This window comes from Carassius carassius, chromosome 8 (assembly GCF_963082965.1).
Source record: "Carassius carassius chromosome 8, fCarCar2.1, whole genome shotgun sequence".
Classification (NCBI taxonomy): domain Eukaryota; kingdom Metazoa; phylum Chordata; class Actinopteri; order Cypriniformes; family Cyprinidae; genus Carassius; species Carassius carassius.
This window is the reverse complement of record NC_081762.1, coordinates 8,631,487-8,657,154: the sequence shown is the minus strand read 5'-3', so window position 1 is coordinate 8,657,154 and position 25,668 is coordinate 8,631,487. Positions and strand designations below refer to the sequence as shown.

Below are 25,668 nucleotides of genomic sequence, written 5' to 3'. Positions count from 1 at the left end.
GTGAAAATCTGCAGATTATTAGAACACAACTACAAGCTAAGCTTAAATGAAAAACTCACCAACATGAATGGGGGCAGGAAAAAGGCCATACTCATGTTCACCTGGAGTGTATTCTAACTTCTCCTTCTTTAGCTGTAGCAGCTGACTGCGAGGACTGATAGGGAAATGGAGACAGGTTAAGTTTATTTTATGTATGTGAATGTTAGATAAGACGGGCTTGAGGAGTCTGTTCATCCTTACTCATCAGTCTTGTACACATCAGAGTAAAGCCCAGCCTTTTGAAACTTCTTTTTGGGTGGTCTAGCAACTCTCTTCTCCCGCTGACTGGTCACTGATGGGTTTGGGGCTTGTTCCGCCGCAATAGGGCCTGTGCGGTCTGGGGGGGATTGGCCATCAGGTTTTCCCTCCAGAGCGCTGCAAAGAAGCAGTATTATGAGATTAACCCCCGGTTTCACAGACAAGGCTTAAACCTAGTCCCAGACTAAAATGTAATCCTGAGCCGTTTCAACTGAAAGGAATTTGCACTGACTGATTTTAAAATATATCAGTGCCTTTGTTTTGTCACAAGATGCACACCAGTAATGTTTTTTCAAAGGCATGTTAAATATGTTTTACTCACATGTCCTAACTGAACTATGGCCTAATCCTGGCTTAGTCTAAGCCCTGTCTGTGGAACTGGGCCTAAGACTTTTGTGGTGTTTAATTCAGCATTCAATTGATTTGATCATTACAGCAGCATTAAAGGTGTGGAGGAATATGAAAAGGAAATTTCAGAGAAAATAAATTTGATTTTACAGAAGGTTTTTTGTCCAGGATATGGATTGGTTGATTTTGATTTCATGTTGATTTGTAAACAGGTTTTGGAGATGTCACGCAATGTATCATATTTATTTCAAGCTTGCATGCTGATCCGTGTTCATTCAAAGCTGTTACTCCAGTCTTTAGTGTCACAAGATACTTCAGAAACCATTCTAATATGGTGAAATGGTTCTCAGTTACTCATTATCAATATTGAAAACAGTTTTTAAGATTATTTAATGAATACAAAGTTAAAAAAAACAATTTATTTGAAAACTTTTTATAACTAATGTCTTTACTGTCATGTTTGATCAATTTAATGCATCCTTGCTGAATAAAGTATTAATTTCTTCAAAAAAAAAAAAAAAAATCAAAATCAAAATGTTGAACAGTTGCATATTTTGTACCACATACCTGCGAAAACAATGCATTTCCTCCTGTGTCAACCATCCCCTCCCTCCGTCTGTTCTAGCTCTTGCCATCACATCTTCCTCTCTAGCAGCTGGTCGTTCTTCTTCTTCCTCCCCCTCTCTTTCCTCCGCTGGTTCCTCTTCTTCCTCATCGCCTCCTTCTGTCTCCCTTTCCCAGCGTTTTCTCTTGCCTCCCTTTCTGCGCTGACTCTGTATCACAGACTCAATGACGTCAACCACGGTGTCTCCCTCCCAAAGTCCACTTCCTCTGTGCCTTTCAGGTAAAGGGTGGTTCTCTTGTTCAGATGTCTGTGGTGGGGGCGATGGGGAAGGCGAGGGCAGCGGGTGCTTGCGGGGACGCCCTGGGCCTCGTTTTTTCACCATGTTGTTTCCTGTGCGTGCTTGCCTCTGGAGCTTCTTTGCACGAAGGATCTTGTTGACATGGTGCAGGTTGTTTTTGGAAGGGGGCCGGTGGGAGTGATGTGAAGGGGGGGAGTCACGACAGCATGCAGGCTGGGAGGAGCACGTGGAGGGACTAGCCTGGCGGCTGGAGGGCCGGGGAGCTGTGACGCTTCCAGGCTGGTCGAGAGTGCAGTGAGAAAGGCAAGAGGCAGAGTGTGAGAGGGATAGGGGAGGGTGGTGGTGATGGTGGTGCCGATGATGGGGACCCTCAGAAACCTCAGGAACAATGGACTGGCCAACTCGGTTCTGTGTGCCAGACACATTTCCTGTGATATAAAAAAAAAAGTGGGTTGAGTAGCTGAAAAACTAAACAAATTAGAACAACAATTAACAGAAGTCTCCCCATTGCCCTACATCCCATCCCATGTGTAATGTGTGTAACAACAATCTAATAAAAAGTTTAAAAAAAAAAAAAATCTAAATCAAATAACGGCTGGTGTACACCAAAGAACTGTTAGCAGCATGTATTGCTGAATGGACTTTTTTTTATTAGCAGGTAAATAACAGAATGGGGAGTTGAGGAGATAAATTGGATTATAAATTGTGTAGAAAAGATACTCATCTCCTAATTGCCAAATTCTGATGTAGATGAAAATAACTGCCTCACAGATTCAGCAAAAAAAACAGCTACATGTGTTCATGTGTGCAGGGCCTCATTAAATGTGTTCCCTCTATCCTCCATTATCCCTTTAATTAACTTACTCTCAGTCTAACTCACTTTTGAACACAGTCTAGTCTATTATGTTCTCTTCATCTTATCTTTCAATCAGTCAAACCCATCCTTCCGTATCATTCTATTTCATTGTATTTTTTCCCCCACAATTTCTCCATGCAAGACGCGTACTAGTCGGGGTTTAATACTTATGGTTAGCGCTTTGCTGAAAAAACATCATAATGACTGCCTTAGCCAGCACATCTATATTCAGAGTCTTAGTCTTATTCTTGTTTTTTATCAGCCCCATTTTTCTCCAGCACTTAATCCTCCTCTTTTACTCTCTCATCAGTTTCTTGCTTTCGCTGCTACAGTGAATTAATGGTGCAGTCAATGACCATTGGATGACCTCATGTCCTGAGCTCTAATCCTGGATTACATACTACACTTTGTCATCTCACTAGGGACCCTCTATGCATGAGCACATATACACAAACACACTGTCCACCCATCACAGCATGACTGAGAGCCTGTTCTATTATGAAAACTGCTCCATTTCACCTGGTTCAGCACTGTAACATTTGAGCAGGTGTGTGTATGTGTTAGTGTGAAGAAATTTAGCCTGTTTGGAATCCCACAGCTGTTGGACTGCAGAAGAATTTATGCTGGAACTAGCCTTTAGTAGACTAGGTTTTATACTGTAGGACCTTTAATGACAAGCTGCAACTTCAACTAGTCTCATATCAATCCCTTTAAACAAACCATGCAAAATGTTTTTGATTTGATGGCCTGGCCCTGAAATCAAATCGGAACACTGACAGGAAATACTGGAAAAGAATCATAAATTTGTGGCATGCACTGAAGTAAGTGACGTCCAATAAAATTTTAGCACAGAATTATGGAGGGCGCTGAGGTAAAACTATATTTGGGGAGTGACTACATATCACTGCATTAATTTTGCAACCTTCACAATGTCAAACTAAATTTGGGTCACCTCAGGAAGCTCAAGCCCAGATTTGCATTCAGTTGTTTGACAACAATATGTAAAAAAAAAAAATATAAGGACATTATTAAACTGAGCATGGTTGTAATGTAAACCGTAGCCATAGCACATACATATTGCATGTCTAGTAACCTTCACAATATTAGCATTAGTTATCAGAATATGTAAGATTTCTCACTTACCCATTTCTCTTCTTTCTGCAGATGTGGAACGATCCCTTCTCACCGTCCGATCCAACCGTGAAAGACTAGGGCTCTCTGATGTTCCACCTTTTTTGCTGCGACTCCCTTTGAGGGATGTTCGAGAGAGTGCAGATGTGAACAAGTTGGTGTGGTGGCTGGTCTCTGCCTCCTCAATAGGGGAGGCAGCATCTTCTTCATCACTCTCTGAGCACTCAACTGTATTTTGCACTTGTCCTTCAGAGAATACACCAGACCCAGAAAGGGATTGGTTTCTAGAGAGTTTGGAGTAATCAGTTTCAGAACTTCCCATCCTGAACCAGGAGTTAACAGGATGATGCCCCCGGCTCAAGCTGCCCAAAGACAGTCGCGAAGGCCCAAGACAAGACATAGAAGCTTCTTTTCGCTTGTACCGTTCTGCAGAAGATGAGGAGGAAGAGGAAGGGGAGTTGGCAGAAGCTGCCTGTTTGTTAGCACTGGAGTCAGCAGAGCCATCTCGGCTGAACCTGCAACGCTGCAGGGACTCTACACTCCCTCGCTCACCTCTTCCGACCCCCAAACCCTCACCTCCTCCACTTCTGCCTCCAATGCTACCTACAACTCCACCAACATCATCACCCTCCTCTTCCCCACAGCGATCACGGTGCTTGTGCCTATGCTTGTGTTTGTGATGCCAGCCAAATGACAGCTCGGATGACACTGCAGGATATAGTACTGATGAACGACCACCACCTAGATATTCCTGCCTAAGCAGCTTATGTTTCTTCTTGTGAAATTTTGAGGGGTTAAGAAGCAAGTGAGATGGGTGATGATGATGGACATAGGAAGGGGGCGGAGGTGGAGGAAAAGAAGGGGAATGAACATGGTGGGATGGGCCAGAGTGGGGAGCCTGGTGATGGGGGTACAGGGCACTTGCTGGGGTATAACCACGATAGTAGCCAAGTCCCAATGGGGCAGAAGAGTATGGTACACCATAAGAAGGGTGATAAAAACCTCCACCGGAGAGGGGAAAGCCTAACCCAGGTACAAAAGGTACTTCTGATATAGATTCTCTGAGCTTAGGTGGTCGCCCTCTTTTCTTTTTCAGATCTGGCTTACGGACATAATGAAGTGAATCACATGGGTAGGCTGGGTGGGGTGAATAATATCCACTAAAATTGATTCTGAAGATTGTGGGCAAGAGGTCTCTATGTAGATAGTGATGTGGTGGTGGATTGGTTCCACCTCCAAGGCTGCTGCTGGCTCTGGCACTTCCCAAGGCAGATCCACGGCCCAGGCCTGCGGCCCCAGTACCCAGACCCAAACTGCTACCCAAACGAAGTGTAGGTGTGCGATGACCAATTCGTATTTCACTGAGCTGCACACAGATCTCATCCAAATCAGCCAAAAAGTCTGGGTCTTGCCGACGTGACCGCAACTGCAGGTACTTCTTCTTGCGTTTGCGCTTTTGCCTTTTCAGTTTGTCATAACTAGGGCAGCCATGTCCACGGCGTTTGCACTTATGCTTGTGCTTCTCTTTATGTCCAACCAAAGCAGGAGATGGGGCAGCTGGGTGTGGTCTTCTTGTATCAGGTGATGCCCTCGCTCCAAGCGGGGAGGGTGTAGGTGAGGGACGTTCCAAGTGAACTGAAGAGGAGTGCCTCCTTCTACCTCTCGAAGAAAGCCCCATTCCAGCTCCCAAGGCTGAACCTATGACACCAGGCATTAAGAGTCCACTTGCCATACCCTGCGAAACCCCTACACCAGCTAAGCCACTTGCACTACCAGCCTTTTCCCCACGGTCTGAGGTGCTGTTGTTGTCTGTCCCAATGCCACTGTCACTGGGTACCGTCTCTTCGCTGTGGGATTCACTGACTGGGGAAGGTGTGGCCTCCTTCAGCTCACTAAGAGGAGCAGGAGACGTGGGCAATAGTGGCCTTGGAGGAGAAAACTTTTGATAATGGTAGTGCTGCCTGTATTGGTGGTGGTGATGGTGGTAACCACGGCAAGAAGATTTCTTTTGAGATGGGTTTGCTGTGGATGAGGAGGAGCTTGCTACAGTGCGAGCAGAGGGGGCTGAAAATGTAGGTGGGGGAAAGGAGAATGAGTGGTGGCCCTGATGGGAATGGCTGCAGTGTGGGTGGGATGAGAAATGCACTGAGCCAGGCTCAACAAAACTAGCATCACTAATGGGACTCTGGCCCCCACTTGATTGCGAAAGTGATGGAGAAGGGAACACCTCAGACGGAGGCAACTGGTGTTGCTGGTTTTGCAAGGCCTGTGACTGGTGATGATGATGTGGGGATGAAGTGTTTGGTGATAAGAAAGGATCAGGAGGTGGCGTGGGGGCACCTGGGGAGGGATTAGCTGATGTTTTTGGCTTACGACCCCTCCTTTTACCCATATATATTGTCCCCTTTTTGCTAACATTTATCTGGGGTCCTAATTTGCCCCCAAATGTAGCAGCAAGTGATGATAAAGGTTTTGTAGCAGCACCAGCCCCTGGCGCTACACTGCTTCTAGAGCTTTCCTGCTCAGTCCCTGGTTTTGGCCCAAGCAGTATCTGGCTCAGGAGCCTCTTCCGTTTTACTGTCTTCATTTTATTAATCTTGCCTATAATTGTCTTCATAATGAGCTGCCCGTTGCCTTTATTACGAAAAGGTTTTTCACCAACTGAAGTATCCCCTGACTCAGGAGCAAGTGTTGGGGGCTGGGTTTCTTGTGGAAGGTTTGGTGGCGAGCGCTTGGGTCGCCCTCGCTTTCTTTGCATGGGTTTAGGTGGATTAAAGTCCACTTCAGGGTGCAAAACAGGGGGATCCTGCTCTTCCTTAGATTTGAACAGACTGGAGTAGACTTTTGAGGGTATCAGTTTGTTTGCGGTGTGGCCACGTGCTGATGCATCTAACCGAGGCATTTTAGACTTGGGCCGTCCCCTCTTCTTGGGTGAAGAATCAAAAAATTCTGAAGCAAAAGGGGACATGCAATTACCAGTGGGAGTCCGTTCCACTGGTTGCCGTATAGGAGATGAGGAGGAAAGCCCTGATGGATCATGTAAAGTCTTGTGGGTGCGACTCACTGCCTTCGTCCAGCGGGGCCGTCGTCCTCGCCGCTTCTTAAGAGGCTTTGAATCCTGCTCAGTTGGTGATGCAGGAGATAGAGCCCCAGTGTCGTCGCACAGTGGTGGTGGGCTCCTGCTGGCACCAGAAGGGTATGAAGGTGAAATAGTGCATTTGTTGGACTCAGCAGGACTTGGTACCCCACTAACACGACTTTCCTGATTGGGACTACGTTTGACTGGGCTTGAGCTCTTACCACGCTCACTTCGAGGAGCTGACAAAGAACACCTTTCTTTAGAATCTTGCTTCCCTGGCATTGCTGGTGTGGAGCCCTTATCTAAATCTCTGGCACTGTCCATGTCTTTGTCTCGGTCACGCTCTTTGTCTTTCTCAGTAAACTCCTCTATCTGGGAGGGGCTTGCTCTAGACCGTGAGGCTAGTGAGCCTGGCAAACCCATGTGACCGCCTGTACTTCCTATTCTTTCTAAGGAAGAGGATGAAGAAGAGGAAGATGGTGGTGATGAAAGAGAAGCCGTAGAGGAAGAATGAGATAGGCAATGCCCAAGACGAGACTGAGATTTCATTCCATTGGTGGTACTGTTGTCAGTGCTATTACTTGTGGACGTCGTCGTCAAGCGACGACTGTTTTGAGACAGTGCTGTACTAGTGGTGGTGGTGGTTGTGCTGCTGTTGCTACTGGTGACCCCCTTTGAAAGTCCATCTGATTCATCTTTTCCAGAGGTGCCAGAAAATTTCTCCAGGATACTGTCCTTATTTTTGGACCCATAAGGGCGACCTGGAGGCCGTGATACCGGTGGTGGTGGGGCAAGGTGCACCGCCCTGGAATAGGTGTTCCTATTGGCCATTGCCCGTTCAGGGCGCTGCAGATTAGAAATTAAGGGAGGCGAGCTACTGTGTGCTGGAGCTGGTGACACCTTCCGGGCTTTTGGCTTAGGGCACTTTGAAGGCGGGCATGTAGCTATGAGCTGAGCAAGCTTCTCAGTTACTGTAGGAGTACCCCAGGTAGAAATTCCCCTTTCTTGTTCTTTCTGCCCCTCAGGAAAATTGTACTGAGGAGTTAAGATACCATCTGTTTTGGGGTCCTGTAGTGATGTAGCAGCTGGGGGCATTGTCGGTGGTGATGGGGCAGGAGCAGAGTTGATTTGTGGAACATGGTTTTTCTTTCCAGAGGAGGGTGATTTGCTTTCTGTCATGGGGCGATGCAGATTAAGGGGTCTCTCTGGAGAAGCAACAGATTTTGCATCAGCTTTTCCCTCAGACTTACAGGCAAGTTTTGAAGGAGCCTATGCACATAAATAGAAGGAAACAATGAAAGTAATTTTACATACCTTTAACTCAGTGTAATATGAAAATCATGAAACACAAAGAAATAATGATGTATTGAAATAATGACGAGAGTGTGACAAAACTCTGCTGTTTTTCACTTAGTTATTACCAAAATAGGCTAATGTAATTTTATGTTTATGCTACTGTTTATTGATTGAATTTTGGAACATTACTACTTGTTTTTTTTCCCCTCCAAATCAATAAAATAGCAGAATGATTTTAGGGGGAGATGGGAGGAGAAAGGAAAGATGTGTGTGAAACAGAGGAGGGGAAGAGTTACAGATAAATAGGGTTACAAGTTGTTATTGCACAAAATCGAGGCAAAGAAATTTGAAGAAACAAAAAAAGATTGAACAGCAGGGTGCCCTGGATAAAAACAAAAAAGTGTGGAATGAACAAAAAATGAAGAAAATGAGTGTTTACGTGACCTAAAGAGAGGAGAGTGAGAAAGAAAATATGGCAAGATTTGCAAAGCTTGTTTATTTGATGAAACCACATTAGCTTAGTGAAAGGAAAGTGGAATAAGAGGGTCGTTTGAGTTTGTCTAGAGCTTCAATTATGTCACTATTGGGTTGCATGTTGTGTAACTTCAGCTAGTCTCTTTCTTTATTTACAATGTCTTAGACATCTGAAATGCCGTGTTAGAAGTTAAACAACCTTACCCTTTTTGCTGGAGCACTTCCTTTCACAGGAGTGACTGGGCTGGTGGAAACAGGAGGAGGAAGAGAAGGTGAGGGAGATGCAGCAGCTGGAGCACTAGACGATAGAGTTGCTCCTCGGCTGACAGAGGGGCTTTTCTCTCCTTCTTTTCCACGACTTGGGCTAGAAGTGTGGCTGTTCCCATCATTGGCTCCAGCCCCACGATTAACACGCGCTCCGCCTCGTCCTCCACTATGCCTTACAGTTGCTCGGAAGGCTGGACGACACACATAGTTCTCCAGTATCTTGGGAGGCTTCTTCATGCGCTTGGCCTGTAGGCCTATCTTGAGCTTGACATTGCCCTCAGAGTAACTGGTTTCTTTGACCGAGAACTGTGTGGGTTGCTGCTGCTGGTCACTAGTCCCACTTTCAGCACCACAAGTTTCACTTTGTGACCCATCTCTTGGTTTCTCTCGCTTTTTTTTTTCCTCTTCATCATCCTTCTTTCCTCCTACTCCCTCTTTCTCACGTTCTGCTGGAGGGGCGTTGGCAGGGAGCGGGGCCGGCGTAGAGGGCCCCCCCTGTGTCCTCTGATCCATTGGTGATTTGGGGAACAAGGGGGGCTTGAGTGGGACAGTATGTTCTCACTCACAGGTTTAAGCAGGTACTGGAGAACTGTGCAGATGTCAGGTAGGAAGAAGGAAGTGGAAATGAGGGAAAGGGGAAGGGGGAAAGCAGAGGTTGGAAAAAATCCTTGTTGGGTTGAAGCAATGTCGTCCCTTCCCAAGTGCCCAGCCCTCTCACCTTCAAACTGAGGAGATAAAAACAAGAGAGGGGGTGTTACGACCAAGAGACAAATAAGCCACACTTCTGAGACAGCCTTAACCTTTAATTTAATTATTAACACAGAATGGCTTTGCAAACATGGATCACCACCACAGATACGACTTTGAATGATCTAACTAAGGACACAGAAAGGCTAGTCACTAATATCCAAACTATACAGAGACTTTAGATTATGGATTGTTCCGAAATATACACTAAGAATTATGGTTTTGCGGCAATTAATTAAATTTTTTTTTTTTACAACTACACTGATAAACATTGTGTTCTGATAAACAAATATGATCACGTGCACAATTTTACAAGATTAATGCTTTAAAAAACAACAACAAAAACATATCATCTAAACACATTTAACCGGATAAAAATCAAACAATTTGACAAAAAGCAAACTTTTGATTTTTGCCCGGCTGTTCTATTGGGCTCGGCACTTTAACCAGTAGACTAATTTAACGTGCCAATGTATCGGTTTACCTTTTCATCAAAACTGGAGATAAGGTTTTCTTGTGGTAGCTATGTATGATAACACAGATTTTGGATAGTTATCAGCATTTTGTTGTACATGTCAACACTCAATGTTTCATTTCAAGGTGCCGTATCAACCACTTTTACACTACTTTTTTGGAGTCCAGACCCAGTACCATTTGTTTTTTTTTTACAATCACCTTTCTTATAAATTGACCTGGTTTATAAAAGACAGATAACAAAAACATTTTTGGAATGCACAAAAAAAGTACTGGGGGCTTGACAAAAGTAACCTTATGCCCCTTACACTCCTCCAAAACAAAAGGCCACTGAGTAATTTAGTACTGCACCGACCACAGGTGCTTTCTGAGGGTCAAGTCATTGAGAGGCGAGTCCAAGCAGTGACCTCAGCATAAAGAGCCCTCTGGGAGACAGAGGATCCAGTCACCTTACTGAGCCCTTTTACGACTGCCAATCAGAGAAGCGCAGAGTGAATGAAAGACCAGGAAAGAAAAGGAAAAACAGAGTGTAGAGCAACAGAAGCGGACAGTTTCTTTATTTCCTGCTGAGAGCCAAGGTTTAAAGATTACACAAGTCTATTAAGAACGCCTAGGTCATTGGAATGCTACACGAACGGTCACGGCTGTTTAGTGCTCGGCACGAGAAAAAGCTCCAAGAGCCATTTTACGTAGTGTTGTTTCATTAGTGTTAGTCTTTTATATTGAAAAAGTCGTTTTCTGTGTAATCACCACAACTATAAACCGCGCTCCAGAACTTGGAGTCCTGCCTTCCTTCTCTCTACTCCCACTTCTCACGGTTTACTATAATTACTCACCCCATTTCACTTAAACACGCCCTTTCTCTGCCATTCGCCCTTTCCCGTTTCACACACTGCCATCCAAAAAAAAAAGAAAAATCACACCTCTCTTGTTCTCTGCCCGACCTACCCTTTCACCCCGTTCGGTCACTCTCTTCGTCCTCTCACTCATTCAGTCTCCCTCTAACACTCACTTGGAAATCTAACAGTACAGCGGTCAAACTAGAGTCGTTGTGCTCCTGCTAATCGAAAACACATTACCCCAGCGCACCCTCCCTATGTCTTTTTTCCTTGGTCCGTCCCTCCCTTAGTGACAATCATTCCCCTATTTCCTCAGCGCTCTGGGTTGTACTCCGCTTCTCATTTCTGTGTTATCCGCTCTCTCTTCCCTCCTCTCTTTGCGGAGAAGATTCCAAAAATAAATGCTACCTTGCATTGTAAAATGGCTCAGAGAAAAGCCTTGAGCGAAAGCTGGATGGAGAATTGCAGCATGCTGTCGTTTGCAACAATCCAACACTTTAAGTTTACATTTATGCATCTGAAGCGATGGGAATCGAACCCATGCTCTTGGCGTTGCAATCATCATACTCTACCAGTTGAGTTACAGGAACAAAAATAAAAAGGTAACCAACTAAAAATGGTCACGTTACAAATATAACATGCTTCTTACTACGATGAAAACTATTACTTTTCATTCCTTTAAATACATTATGCATATGTAAACACGAACACTATACACGTGTGACCAGATATAGCTAATTTTCTTAGTGTAACATCAAAGTAAATTTATAAACAAACAAAAAGGAGAAACACTCGAGTCAGTGATTCTTCTGCTTCCTCCTCCATCCACGCTCCTTCAGCACCTGTCATTCACGACTCTTTAATCTATGCTTGTTTTGGCAAGACAGATACATAATATACCAACTCTGTGTATTTAGACAGTCTTTCTTCTGCTATGAAATTACGTGCCCGCGTTTCTTCTATGAGCACTGAAAGCCACAACGTCCAGCCAGCCAAAACATACTGCAGGACAAATTGGGAGGCAGTGAGAGTTGAGTTATAGTTTAGATTTAGTGAGCCTGAGGGTAAAGGAGAAAAAGCATTGGCAAACTACATCTAAAAACTATTAAAAATATGGTGTAGAGGCCTTACAGCAGACAAACACCATCTCCTCTTTTTTTCCTTCTTCCTTTTGGATGTAGTTATAGGTTGTCTATGCTGCTTCAAAACCAGCATTTAAGCTACAAGATCACATCATATTAAAGTTGCAATGAAACACAAGTAGCTATTCTTTTCTTCCATATTGTGATGGACACTGACTGATGATTGAAAAAAAGGAACAAAATAGTTCATGGCTCCATCAATGGTCCATCTAAGTTCTATCCATCAGTTGTCAAAATAATGTCTAGATGTCTTTTTTTTTGTTTTGTAAATTAACTTCTATTTTTTTTTTTAGACACTTTTGGGATTACTTTTAACCGGCTAGTCTCAAAGTGATTTTTAGTGCAATTCGTTACATCAACCATGAACATGTTGTAGTGTCTACATCATTTTAGTCTTTATTTTGAATGGTATCGTTAATATTGTGAATGTTCTCTTGGTCACAAAAAATAAATGCAACTTATTTGCAATGTATTTTCTCAACTAAAAATGACATTTCATATATTTTAAGTGTCCCACTGTAAGCCAGGCAACGAGTGTACACATCTCTCAACGATTCATTCATTCATCTACTACAACATCCAGCTCGCAACTTCGCATCAGAAAGGACCACAAAACGAAACTAAACGGTCTAACACAAGATTAGAAGCATTGGGATCTGCTATTAATCTGCACTCACATTTCAAACACGAGTCTTGGCTGGATCCTTTCCGACCACAAACTTAATGCCTCAAATCACGCCTATCCACTCAAACAGCGCTCGTACAGCGGGAAGTTTAGATCTGGTTTCCTTGACAGCGGTGTCAGAGGTCAAAGGTGGCTCAAAGGCTCCAGACACCACTTTCTACGCTTCCCAAGACCTCTGCTCCATTAGGAAAAATATAACCAAGCAAAGGCGCGCGCAATTTGCACGTGCAACGAACCCTATTGTAGGCGAGGTTAAGTGATGACGATCTACTAAAGGTTAGTTTCTATCAAATGACCACGTAAACCTCAGTGGCCAAAACGCCTTGATAATGAATACCGCAACATTTCCTAAACAGCAATCTGTACTACTGACAACAAACAAAGCTCTTGCGCTACATTACATGCATCAAAACACTGCATTTTCCTCACTTGTTTTGACATATGTCTTAGTAAACCAAGCACTTCGTTTAAAGCACGTTTTCAGTCTAAATGCAGATGTAATTAACAAGTTGCTCACCTTAACAGCGTTCCAGAGCTGCGTTCACATAGTTTGCGATCAAAATCCTCCCTTCGTACGCAACAGCATGCTCGCTCGGATATTTATCTCGAAATCGCTGAGGTCCCCTAAAATAAAGCAAAAGAAAACACGGTCACATCTCTAGAAAGAACATTCCAGCCAATGCAAGGTATAACAAAATATTCGTCTAGTGTGTATATCCACTCATCCAACAAAAAAACGAGCTGTAACGATATTTATCTAACGTTACGTGAGGCGCATTGGTCACGGTTTATGATCCTAATATAGCTAGCATTGCTCGTTAGCAAAGAGCATATCTTAAATTAGAACGGTGTGTCAAAAATTAGACAATAATAGCACATTATTAGACTAAGACTATTACTACAAAGAGATGTCAAAATACCTTGCTGCCATTGAAATTTTGAAAGACAAGGTAAGTTGGCTTTTCCCAACATCGCGGCTATAACCTCACGTATACAACGTCAACGGTCACTCGATTCACGTCTCCGTGTTGTTTACTAACGTTACCCCACAAACGAGTGAAATCACAGCGGGTAGATCGTACCATTAAACACACACTCTACAGATCTGTCCTGTCAGGCACATTTGCTGGGATGACTGGCTTTAACCCCGCGATTCGTCCACTCGACTAATGTAGTAATGTAACGAAGCTGTTGGAGGAGATCACATTAGTTAAGTGTTCCCTTCTCGCGAAGACCGTCAGTAAAAATCCAACAATAGTATAAAAACATCCTCGGATGGGCCAAAAGAAGCGGGACTCGGAAATCTAACGCTCTTCGGGATGAGCCCTGCACGGGTTATTAAAAACACGAACTGTCAACAAAATGGCGGCTGCTGCGTTGAATCAACAGAGCACCCGAAATGGATCTCTCCCTCAAATTCTTCGCCCTCTCCCTCGTCTTCTGCACGGTGCTCGTTACCCGTGATAATCCGATGTGTCGCCCGAATCCCTCTCCGGGTCCGCGTTAGTCGAGGTTAGACGCGTCGGAATGGGCCTCGCTCGTTAATCGGGCCTCGTCCATGTCTGCTAAGCCCGTATCGTTTCTGTTTCTGTCAGGGCATTCTCACAGTCAGAGCGGGAGGAGGAGGAGAGGAGGAGAGGAGGGAGGGGTGTCGAGGAGAGCTGTCTAAAGGCAGTTTGCTATGTTTCCTTCCACCTATTTTTATACGCAATTTAGGATATCACATTAAAAAAACGCTGTATGCAAACGCCAAGATACGCATAAATTCTACAAACGCGCATTAAAAACTTACGCACTCAACTAAGTGGGAAAAGTTACTTGAACTAGGCTACTAAAAAAAAAAAAGTAATGTGACTTTGCAACGGGGCAGCATAAAACTGGACGATCTCATTTAGACCTGCCGCTTGATATTTGAAGATTGAAGTTGATGTTGACTTAACTGGATTCCTGTAAAGGGACATGATGAAACTCATCCAATTAAAAAGTATTGGGGAAATGTTAGGAACATGAGTCAGACAAGTTTAGAAGTTTTGGAAGGATAGCAGAAGAAGAAGCCCAGTCGTGTGGAAGAATGCATGTAGAAATGAGCCCTGCTGTAGTAGTCAACCCATTTCACCTGGCTTACTCCCTTTACCATTAGTAGGCCTTAAATGACAAAAATAGAGTAATAGTGAATATGTCAATGTCAATGTCAATGTCACCTTTATTTATATAGCGCTTTAAACAAAATACATTGCGTCAAAGCAACTGAACAACATTCATTAGGAAAACAGTGTCAATAATGCAAAAATGAGAGTTAAAGGCAGTTCATCATTGGATTCAGTTATGTCATCTCTGTTCAGTTAAATAGTGTCTGTGCATTTATTTGCAATCAAGTCAACGATATCGCTGTAGATGAAGTGTCCCCAACTAAGCAAGCCAGAGGCGACAGCGGCAAGGAACCGAAACTCCATCGGTGACAGAATGGAGAAAAAAACCTTGGGAGAAACCAGGCTCAGTTGGGGGGCCAGTTCTCCTCTGACCAGACGAAACCAGTAGTTCAATTCCAGGCTGCAGCAAAGTCAGATTGTGCAATATGTCATGGTTAAACTCTATCTAGAACAAAAATACAACTCTGCAATTCAAATTTTCTGATGGTTCCAAAGTTCACCAGACGGGACGAGCATCAGCAGCTGTATATGTCCCAACTTATCAAATCAAAATTGGTTATAAAAGAGTTTCCGATCAATTAGGAGTTTACACTACAGAGAGTTATCAGGTGGATGGAGGACACTCGGCCAGTGAATGCGCTGATGTGTCAGATTCATTCTCTTATCTAGTCTTATCAGTGGAAGATCTTCAAGACAAGACATTTTGTATGAGATTATTTTATTTATGTATTATTAAGATCTGTTTCCTGTGGGCTCCAGCAAACGTGCGAGTGCAAAACAGGCGCTGAAATTATGACATAAAGAAATTATTATTCCACTAAGCAAAGAAGAATTTCAGGCTAAAGTTAGAACGGAAATAGAAATGAGATGGCAAGAAGTTTGGAAAAGAGGAGGAGAGAGGAAGACTTTTTTTCATATTCAAAATCAAGTTGGGGTTGAAAGAATTCATTTTGGTAGTAGAAGAGAAGAGAAGATACAATTATGACAAGAATTTGCATTGGTCATACTGCGTTACATTTTTCACTATATAAAATGAATAAGCATGATCCTGGGAACTGTAGAATTACCAGAAACAGTAGAGCATACACTATTAGATTGTTCTGCTTATGATATTGAAAGAGGATCTCTGTTGGAAGAATTAAAAGAATATAGGGATTGAAAATATTACACTTAAAACTCTGTTGAATAATAGCTTGAATCATTATAAAATATATAATGCTTTAATTTCATACTTAAAAAAAGTACATCGGTTTAACGGGATTTAGAAGTTTTTTTTAATTAAAAATATTCTTTTTTTATTATTATTTTATTACTATTGCATCAATGGTCCACACTCCAGTCCAGTAGGTGGCGGGAATGCACCTATCGTTTGTTTGCCAACCGCCATAGAACTCCAAAAGAAGAACGATCTCATTGCACAACATCTGAAATGCTAGTTTTGTCATTTGTAAAATATTTGATTTATTTTGTAACTTTGGATGAAAACATACTTGTGGGGCGGATACAAATTAAGCTAAACACTTTTAAACAAAATGCAGTATTTATTTGCTTTCCTCAGATGAAAATGTAGAGCAATAAGACGTTTGATATTTAATTGCTAAAGAACGTTCATTCCCAAACCTGAAAGGGGGTCGTGTTGTCGTGCGCTCGCGGCAGTGTTTACCCACAGTGAAATATCGAGACTCCCGTGGGAACCGGAGCCTTGAGGCGGCTTGTGTAACTGTACGAGTGAGCACTCAGCAGAATCCATTCATTATCAGAGCAGTAACGAATCCTTTTCGTTCACTTTAGGGCCTGTTCACATTCATGGCGATATATAACTGTATCATTTTAATAACCGTTCTGTGTGAAGATGGAAGCCCATACCACAATTATAAAGGACATTTCTGCAATCTTGAAAACAGTTGTGGGGGTTATCATTTTGTGGAAACTGAGATAAATTTTTCTAGAATTCTTCGAAGAATAGAAAGTTCAAAAGAACATAATTTATTTGAAATAGAAATTCAATTCAAGTTTATTTGTGTAGCGCTTTTTACAATACAAATCGTTACAAAGCAACTTTACAGAAAATTACGTTTCTACAATATTTAGTAGTAGCTTATAAGTGGTGACTGTCAGTTTGTGTATGTATGACAGGATTTTTCAGAAAAATTAATACAAGACGTAACAACACTTAACAGCAAGAAATCTTTTGTAACGCTATACATTTCTTTACTGTCACTTTTGATCAGTTGAATAAACCCTTGATGAATAAAAAGTAATTAATCACAACTTATTTAATCCCACACAAGGCTTAAAAAAGTATTTGTAATTTTGAAATTAAATATTATGTAAAATAAATGTGTTTATCTAAATTACACAGTTTTGTCTCTTTTTTTTTTTTTTTTAAACCCCCATATAGTTCACACTCTCTGATGCCTAAAACTCAGATTAATAATAAGTCTTAATAAAAACTAAAAATATGTATTGTTTGAGAGTGCAATTTGTAACAGCTTGGCCTATGGGTTAAATTCAGTTTTTTTTTCTTGTAAACATTTGACCTTTATCTGTGTGATAAGTGTGGTATAAAATTCCAAATGACACTCTAAATGGCCATATTGTAAAGTGAAATTATGAGTGGTACTGTCTCAATATTAAAATATATAGTCAAGGAACCCTGAGGATTAGCACCAAAAAACCTCTTAACCTGTGAATACAATAAACATGATTATTTTTCTATCTTTGCACAAGAAAACACAAAAAAGCAACACATACAAGAGCAATGACAAACAGAAACGGAGCAGATGTCATCCATTGACAGGTAAGGGAAAGTGAACTGTGCACTTACTTCATTGTGAGGTATTGAAACAAGAGCTCTGAAGAAACTATAGGGTAAACGTGTGCCATGCCATTAAATATGCATATGCAACTTGAACTGCATCCCCTGAGACATCTGTATCATCTATCTCAGTACTCGTGAGCTCCAGTCCTGCGGCCCACCTGAGAGACGGTGTTTGTTCCAAACAGGAATTTTAGTTGAAACATGTAAGTTCAGGTTGGACTGTAAACATCACTGGTAGGATTTTGGGCACAACTGTACTTTGCAAAAACACAATTAACAGATTTAAATGCTAATCAGACCGATACTGACTGAAAGAGCCTCAATTAAAATGTCTTTTGAAATAGAAGGCACTCTTTTTAGGGGCTCTGTGAAGCACTGATGCACAGGGCTGTGGTGCTTCTCTCTGTCCTGGATTGATCAGAACACACACACACACATATACATAAAATATATATATATAAAAGGAGACTTTTCAAGTCTCAAGTGTGTTATGTTCCTCTACATTCGGCGCTGAGGGATTTGCCCCTGGAGGTCCTGTCTGTGGCTGGAAACCTCGGACTTCACCATCCAGACTTTTCCGGCAGACAGGGAAGTTGCCATGCTATTAACATAAAACAGTACAAATGAGGACAGAAGAGTAATTGTCTTATTTCTTCATGTACACTGCTATTCAAAAATTTGGGGTATCTATTTTTTTTTTTAAAGAAATTAATACTTTTATTCGGCCTAAAACATATTAAAATTATCAAAAATGACTGTAAAGATATTTATAATTTTACCAAACAAATTTCATTCCGGATAAATGTTCTCTTTAATTTTCTGTTCATCGAAGAATCATGAAAAGACTAAAATCTTAAGCAGCACAACTGTTTTCAACATTGATAATAATAATAAATGTTTCTTGAGCACCAAATCAGAAGGATCATGTGACACTGAAGCCTGGAGTGATGGTGGTGAAAATTCAGCTTTGCCATCACAGAAATAAATTACATTTTAAAATACATTTAAATAGAAAACAGTTATTTTAGATTGTAATAATATTTCACAATATTCCTGTTTTGTTTGTTTTTTTTTATCAAAAAGTGCAGCCTTGGTGATCAACTGACATTTTTATTTTCCAAAAGCATTATAAAATCTTACCGACCCCAAATTTTTGAATTACATGAGATATGGTTTTCAAATATCATTAACATCTAAACACGTTTCAGACCTGCCACCTCAAATTCATGTTTGAGTATGACTCTGTAAAAATGTTTTAGAGAGAAGACGGTAAAGTCTGTTCAAGTAACGTTGACCACAAAGTTTATTGCGCTCATAAATCGAAACCTGACATTTTAAAAACCCACTGGAAATTCCCGAGGGTGAATTGGTCTTTGGGTTGGTCTTCAAATTGACGTCACAACTGACCAGCTCTGTGCTTTAATTAGTCCATTAGAGTAAGGCTGTTTGTCCTCTGTCCACTAGAGGTCCTTCCAAACATTTTGCTTATGAGTTAAATACAGTATAACGAACGATTATAAATGGCCAGGCTACCACTATTTACAACAGGCAGCACTAAATTAAGCCTTATTCTGTTAAAAACATCCAGCACTAAGGTCATTTTATGAGACTCATACCAGTTGTAAACAGGGTGCAATACAGTTGCTGTGAAAAAGTAGTGCAGACAGGGCAGCTGTCAGACAGATTCCCCTTCAGAGTACTCCTCTCTGCACACAGGGCATTCCAGCCGGCACGCTGTGAGAGAGAGATGTAGAAAAAAATGTGCATTGTGCACAAGAAAAACTGAGAGAGCAATTGTCAAGTGCTGCTTGTACCGTGAAACAGCCTTGAAAATTAAAGGTTTAGACCACCCAAAAATTGTGTATATGCCTTATCTATATAAAATATTACCGTAGACTCATATTTTCCCCTTGTATTACTGAGTGATGAGCTATAAATCAGTTTGTTCATTCAGTTACACATTTCTTAAAGGGACAGACCACCCTAATATCAAAATTCTGTCATCATTTACTTAATCTAATGTTGTTGCAACTTGTATAGCTTTCTTCATTCTGCTGAACACAAAAAGAAGATACTTTAAAGAATGTTGGTTTCGGCTCCCATTGAGTTCTATTGTAATTACATATAATAGAAGTCAATGGGAACTGAAACCGCTTGGTTATCTTTAGAATATCTTCATTTATGTTCCACAGAACAAATAAAGTCATACAGGTTTGGAACAACATGAGGTTGAGTAAATGATAGAATTTTTATTTTTGGGTGAAAACATTTTTTTGCAACTGAATCAACAAACGATTTGTAGCTCAGCAATAAATAAAATGAGGGGAAAAATGTGAGTCTCTGGAAACATTTGATATAAATATGGCTTCTACACAATGCACTGCTGTCAGAATTGTACATATTCATCATGTTTTAACACTTTCCAGCTCACCCTCTCCATACTTAATACAATAGTCTGCCAGGAAAGCAAGACAAATGCTTCCTGGAGGTGACCAGAAATATGTGAACAGCCGTGTTTTGCTTTTATAGCACTTAAAATTAAGTGTGCATGGTGACTCAGAGGATTATGGGAATTTACCAGCCTGTTCTGAAGAGATGCTAACCGTGGGGAGAGATGAGATCATCTCCTTCTCAGCAGGAGGGGGCCAGTATTTTCAGACTGACCAAGCAACTGGAAGAGAAAGAAAAAAATCTGCAGTGGTTGATAAGGATGGTATTTCTAATGCTTCTTTCATTTTAGCAATAAAGTTCTATTATGAGTTTGGGGACAGATTCAAGAGCGAACAGGCAAAATACTGTGAAGACCAAAAAGGTTTAGGACATGAGTCATATCAGCAGATTGTCACTGATGTCAGTGTGACTCACCTGTGTGATGACCACATCTAAACCTCCTTGTCCCCAAGCATAATCTCCAGGGTTCGAATGCAGCGTGCTAGACCCGAGGAACAGGTTACTGATAAATCATTGGATGGATTTGTAGGCATCGTCTTGACATATGCAAATGAATGTGTTTGTAGGACAAAAGGGCACATTGAAGTGATGGGTTGATATGAATATTGTTTAAGCCCAGCCAAATCCAAAATGTGTTTGTTTGATTGATTGTTTAAAAGGAATAATATTTCAGGAACATATTGTACCTAAAAGTATGACAGTAAACAACAAAACATACCATGAGGAGGTTTGAGAACCTGCACTGTCAGAATTGGAAAACAGACCAGCCAGGAACTGCTGGACAATCCTTCATTAAAGAAACAAAGACAGCACTGTTGCATTAATAATAATAAAAAAGAAAGGAATACATTCTACAAAAGAAAGATTCAGAGACATGAGCATCTATCTGCACAAATTTAAAAGCAATAATGACAGATAATGATTGAATGATGATTAAAATTGTGAATCATTTTATCAATCAGATTTTCCTTTCAGGAAAAAATCTGTGTGTTATATACATATATATACACACATATAATATTTTATTATTATTTTAAATATATCATTCAAAAGTTTTGGGTGGGTAAGATTTTTGAAAATGTATTTTAAGGGTTCATTCATTTGATCAAAAATAAAATAACTTTTCTATTTTTATATATAGTATATATTGTTACGTGCCCCTTTTTAAAAAAAAAAAAGATCTAGGGGTGAAAGGGGTGTAACAAATAAACGGTGGGGAGAGACTGAGAGAACTGCCGTCTCCAAGTCCCAGGGCTGATACACAAGAAAGCTCAGTAACACCAGTTTGAGCAAACAAACAGAGGTATTTATTAAACAGAATATGAAAAAAAAAAATACTTAAGGCTTCAGGAGGGGAAAGGTCAAAACAACAAACAAAAAAAAAAAAATATTCCTCTGGCTAAGTTTTTATGAAGTAACTTACCTATCAAAAGAAAATAAAAATAAATTACAGAGATGCTTCCCTGACTTCCTCTCTAACTTAAACACAGGAGAAAAAAAGGGTAATTTCTAAAATAAATGACATCCACCTCCCTACAAGAAAAAAAGATATTCCACATCCACTTAAACAGTTACAAAAAGAAATAAAATAAAACTGAAACACTCTGCTACTCCAAATAACTTCACATTAACACTATAGGTGAAGCAATCAACAAACACGGAGATAGATCTCAATAACTTCAAGCTAACACTATAGGTGAAGCAATCAACAAACACAGAGATAGATCTCAATAACTTCAAGTCAAATCTATAGGTGAAGCAATCAACAAACACAGAGACAAGAGTTTAAACCAGAGCTTAAACTGCAACGCTGGGACTGGAAGATGGCAGTTGCAAGGATGGAACACCTCAGCCTCTCTCTCTGGGCTGCAGCTCTGCCGGTTCCTTTATACTCCAGCTAACGAGCTCAAAACAGGAATCAGGTGACACTCATTAGCCTGCCAAGCAGAGAGAGCAGGAGGAGTAAAAAGAGACAAGATCAGTCTACCACACACACACACACAGAGTAAACACAATTGTTAATTAAATCATATGACAGAATAACTTATGTCCCTATGGACGTAACAATATCATCTTCAGTGTGTCACAGAATCAATTTCAAAAACACTTTTGCTGCTTAATATGAATTGTGTAAAATATGATTAGTTTTTGGACCAGATACATTACTAGGGATTGCCTGGCTAATACAATTAAAACATTTTGAGGAATATTTAGGTCTCCTTTCTCATCATATTTGCAGGGTGCTTAAAATAGTCAAGACTGATTATTTTTATTATTATTGTTGTTGTTTGTATAACAAGATACTTTTCTAAATTGTATTATAATTAAAAATAATTCAAATTAGTCAAGTAAAATCCCAATACAAAAAAAACCCCTGGATACACTAAATATATTATGAGCAGAGGTGGGTAGTAACGAGTTACATTTACTTCGTTACATTTACTTGAGTAATTCTTTGGGGTAACTAATACTTTTCGGAGTATATTTAAAGATGGGTACTTTATACTCTTACTTGAGTAAATTTTTGGGAGAAAATCTGTACTTTTACTTCGTTACTGTGGGCGACGCTCCTCTCGTTACTTTATCTTAATGCAATAAATGTTATAAATGCTTCAGTTTATTCCAAACGCGCCGTCTACTTTTCTCTGGGCAATGAACGATGCCCATTCGCGAATGATTCATTCTTTTGAGTCAATTCTGTTCAAAGGCTTGATCAAACCAATCGGCAAACGAGTGAATTGGTTCATGAATCAGTTTGAATGAGTCGTTCAGTTCCCTGCCGCGCGCGCTGAGTGTCTGAAGCAGTTCACTCAGAGTTGTAACGTTTAAGAACAGAAAGAGCGCTGAAAACGTGGCTGGAACTGCACTGAATTGAAAGCAAATCTGCAAAGGCTATTATTTGCTAGCGATGGAGATCCTTATTAGATGAACACCGCGTGTGCTGTCTACTGTTTAACAGGTAATAACTTGGGCTACATTCGATTACAGTACACGATACCACTGTGACATTAGTTTGTTGTACGTGTGGCTTATAACAGAGGGGAGTCAAGTTGAATGCAGCTTCCAAAAGACAAAAAATTGACGATTAAGATTCTATTAATTTTAATACAATCACACCGGCGTAAGAACGTTCAGCGAGTCATATTATCAGCTGCTAAATTCAGTTCTGTGATTGCTTGCTGGCGCTGAGCCAAAGATAGATGTGTTTTTACAGCGCTGCGCATTATAACCAATCGCACATGATTCTTTTGAGCTTATTAAAGCATTGGCCAATCAGAGGCGTCATCGCTAAAATGCCGGTGCTTCCTTCACTCGCTCACTGACTGAATACCTCTTTCTGGCTAATTCTCTCGTCAGAAACAACAAAGTGCAGATGTGTGTACGAATCTGTAAATAAGATATTGATTTCACAGTGTTAACAGTTTCAGTGATTTTAATGGGAGTTTCTGAGAGTGATTGAAATCTAGACTGTCAGTGAAAATGATCTTTTATAATGTAAATGTTATTTGCTCTCTTTCTGAACAATGAAAGATTAGTAGCAATATTTATATCACATTAACTTTCAACGTTAAATTCACATTTAATATAAAGTCAGTCGTATTAAAAATATGTTATGGCATGACACCTATATCTGTTACTTAAGTAAACAGACAGGGTTTTATAATAAATTACATAAATTGAAGTAAAGGCTGATGAAATATATACATTTATACACACACATATATTACATACATTTTATCTATATATCTAAATAAAAATAGGCTCAGTATATATGACCCAAAGTAACTAGTAACTAACTACTTGAGTAGATTTTTTATCCGATACTCTTTTACTCTTACTCAAGTAACTATTCAAGACTAGTACTTTTACTTTTACTTGAGTAAATATTTCTAGAAGTACTTTTACTTTTACTTGAGTACAGTTTTTGGGTACTCTACCCACCTCTGATTATGAGTGTTGCAACTGTAAACTGTCAACAGGTTCTCTCAATAGAAGAAAACATTTATATTTATGAATAAATCATTTGCATGTTGAAACTGAATGTTAAATGTTAAATACAGATATTCCTTCTTTCAGAACTCTTAGTAGACAGCAGCTGTAACAAGGGGCCATACACACCCCTCCACAGCCTGACCCTGAGCCTGTCTAGAGTTACGCTGCTGGCTGTTTTGTTGAGGGAGGAGCATAGGCTCTGCACAGTCGGACAATGTCTCCACGGACGCTACAGGTCCCTCTGTCCCAGGGGCAGGACCACCAACTGCTGCCTCGACCCCTGAGCGGCTGCGGAGCGCATCTGTGACAGAGGGGTCAGAGAGGAGTGCTGAACGTTCCATGTAGAGCAGCTGCCACAACTAATGGAAAAGGAAAAGACAAAAGGCTCATAGAGAAACAAAACCATGACTGACCCCACTTAAGGAATCCTTTCCATTTATATACAGTACTCTACACATATTGTAATAACAAATAACACATTTTAAAGTAAAAAAAAAGAAAGAAAAAAAAAACAGATAATATTAGAGGTATTTAGTATATTATAGTTTTTATAAATGTTTTGAATTAGATTTAAATGAATTATTTATTTATTTATTTATTTTCCACTTTTTATGAATTAATTGTTTTGCTTTGGCAAGGCAACATCTTATATAATAAGATAAACATAAAAAAATGGATTTAATGGATTTAGTTAATGATATAAATATGATTATCAAATGATCAATTATGGGAAGGTCATGGGAAAAAAAAAATATACCTCTGTGAACTGTGAAGCCATGTCATCAGTGCCTACAGCAGCAGTACCATCTCGACTGTGAAGAAGACTAATGAATCATGTTTTACTCATTGTAAATGACGAACATCTATATATATTATCTAAGTTGAGTAAACAGAGATGTATGGAATTACAGTAATAAAAAAACCTTTTGGTCTTGATCATTAGTTACTGACATAAAAGCAAAACTTACTTCGAGTTCTCTGACACCTCTTCAAAGAAGCCAGATTTACATCTTGGACAAACATATTGTCACGCTGTCTAGTCTCTGTTTCCCTGGGTGTCCACTAGTGGGCTCACTTCCCCTTAAGCTCTTCACCGTAGGCACTAGTATTCCTCTAGTCTGCTCCTGTCTTCACAGTAATTGCACTACTGTTAATTGCACCAGGTGCAGTCACTTGATTGTCATTAGCCTCCTTATAAATACCTGTCTTTCCCTGTTGTTTGTATGGAGTCCTTACCCTTCGTGTATGCAGCTTTCTCGTCATCCGAGTTTCCCCTTCATCTTCTCGTCTTCCGAGTTCCCTTTCCTGTTCCCTATTTGTTTATTTTTGTACTGTCTGTTTGGCTTTGACATCTGCTTGTATTGACAACGATTTGGATTACCCCTTGAATAAACATCTGCGATTGGATCTTGCTCTCTCCCTGTATCTCTCTGCTGCGCGAATCGTCACACATATTCCTGTTCAAACACACATTATTACAGCACAATAGATGTAAAATAGTTAATCTATAATGTTTTCTAGATTATCATCGATCAGATTCCAGTCCTAAACCAACTGCCTTTAAATTTTGATGTTGATTTCCTTTTTTTATATAGATAAATATGGGCTTATTATGCGTTCACCCTAATGAAAAAATGTATACTATAATGTTTTTGAAAAGCATTTATTTCATGCTAAGTGTACTACAAATGCATTTACATATTTCTGTACTTAATAATAATACCCTGCAGTTGTACTTCTAGTATACTAAACTGT

General features: G+C 40.4%; 1 protein-coding gene and 1 pseudogene across 1 annotated transcript in view; both read right to left on the bottom strand.

Annotated features, from left to right (window-relative positions):
- Positions 1-13,147, bottom strand: part of ash1l (ash1 (absent, small, or homeotic)-like (Drosophila)) — a 34,325-nt gene extending 21,178 nt beyond the window's left edge. Inside the window, exons 1-6 of the mRNA XM_059555935.1 lie at positions 13,016-13,147; positions 8,549-9,336; positions 3,508-7,843; positions 1,213-1,936; positions 241-414; positions 60-154 (exon numbers count right to left, since the gene is read on the bottom strand). Of these exons, the coding sequence (XP_059411918.1) occupies positions 60-154; positions 241-414; positions 1,213-1,936; positions 3,508-7,843; positions 8,549-9,124 (5,905 nt within the window). The 5' untranslated portion in view covers positions 9,125-9,336; positions 13,016-13,147. The remainder of the gene's footprint in view (positions 1-59; positions 155-240; positions 415-1,212; positions 1,937-3,507; positions 7,844-8,548; positions 9,337-13,015) is intronic.
- Positions 13,148-17,941: 4,794 nt separating this feature from the next.
- Positions 17,942-24,937, bottom strand: LOC132144855 (E3 ubiquitin-protein ligase RNF115-like; annotated as a pseudogene).
- Positions 24,938-25,668: the final 731 nt, after the last annotated feature.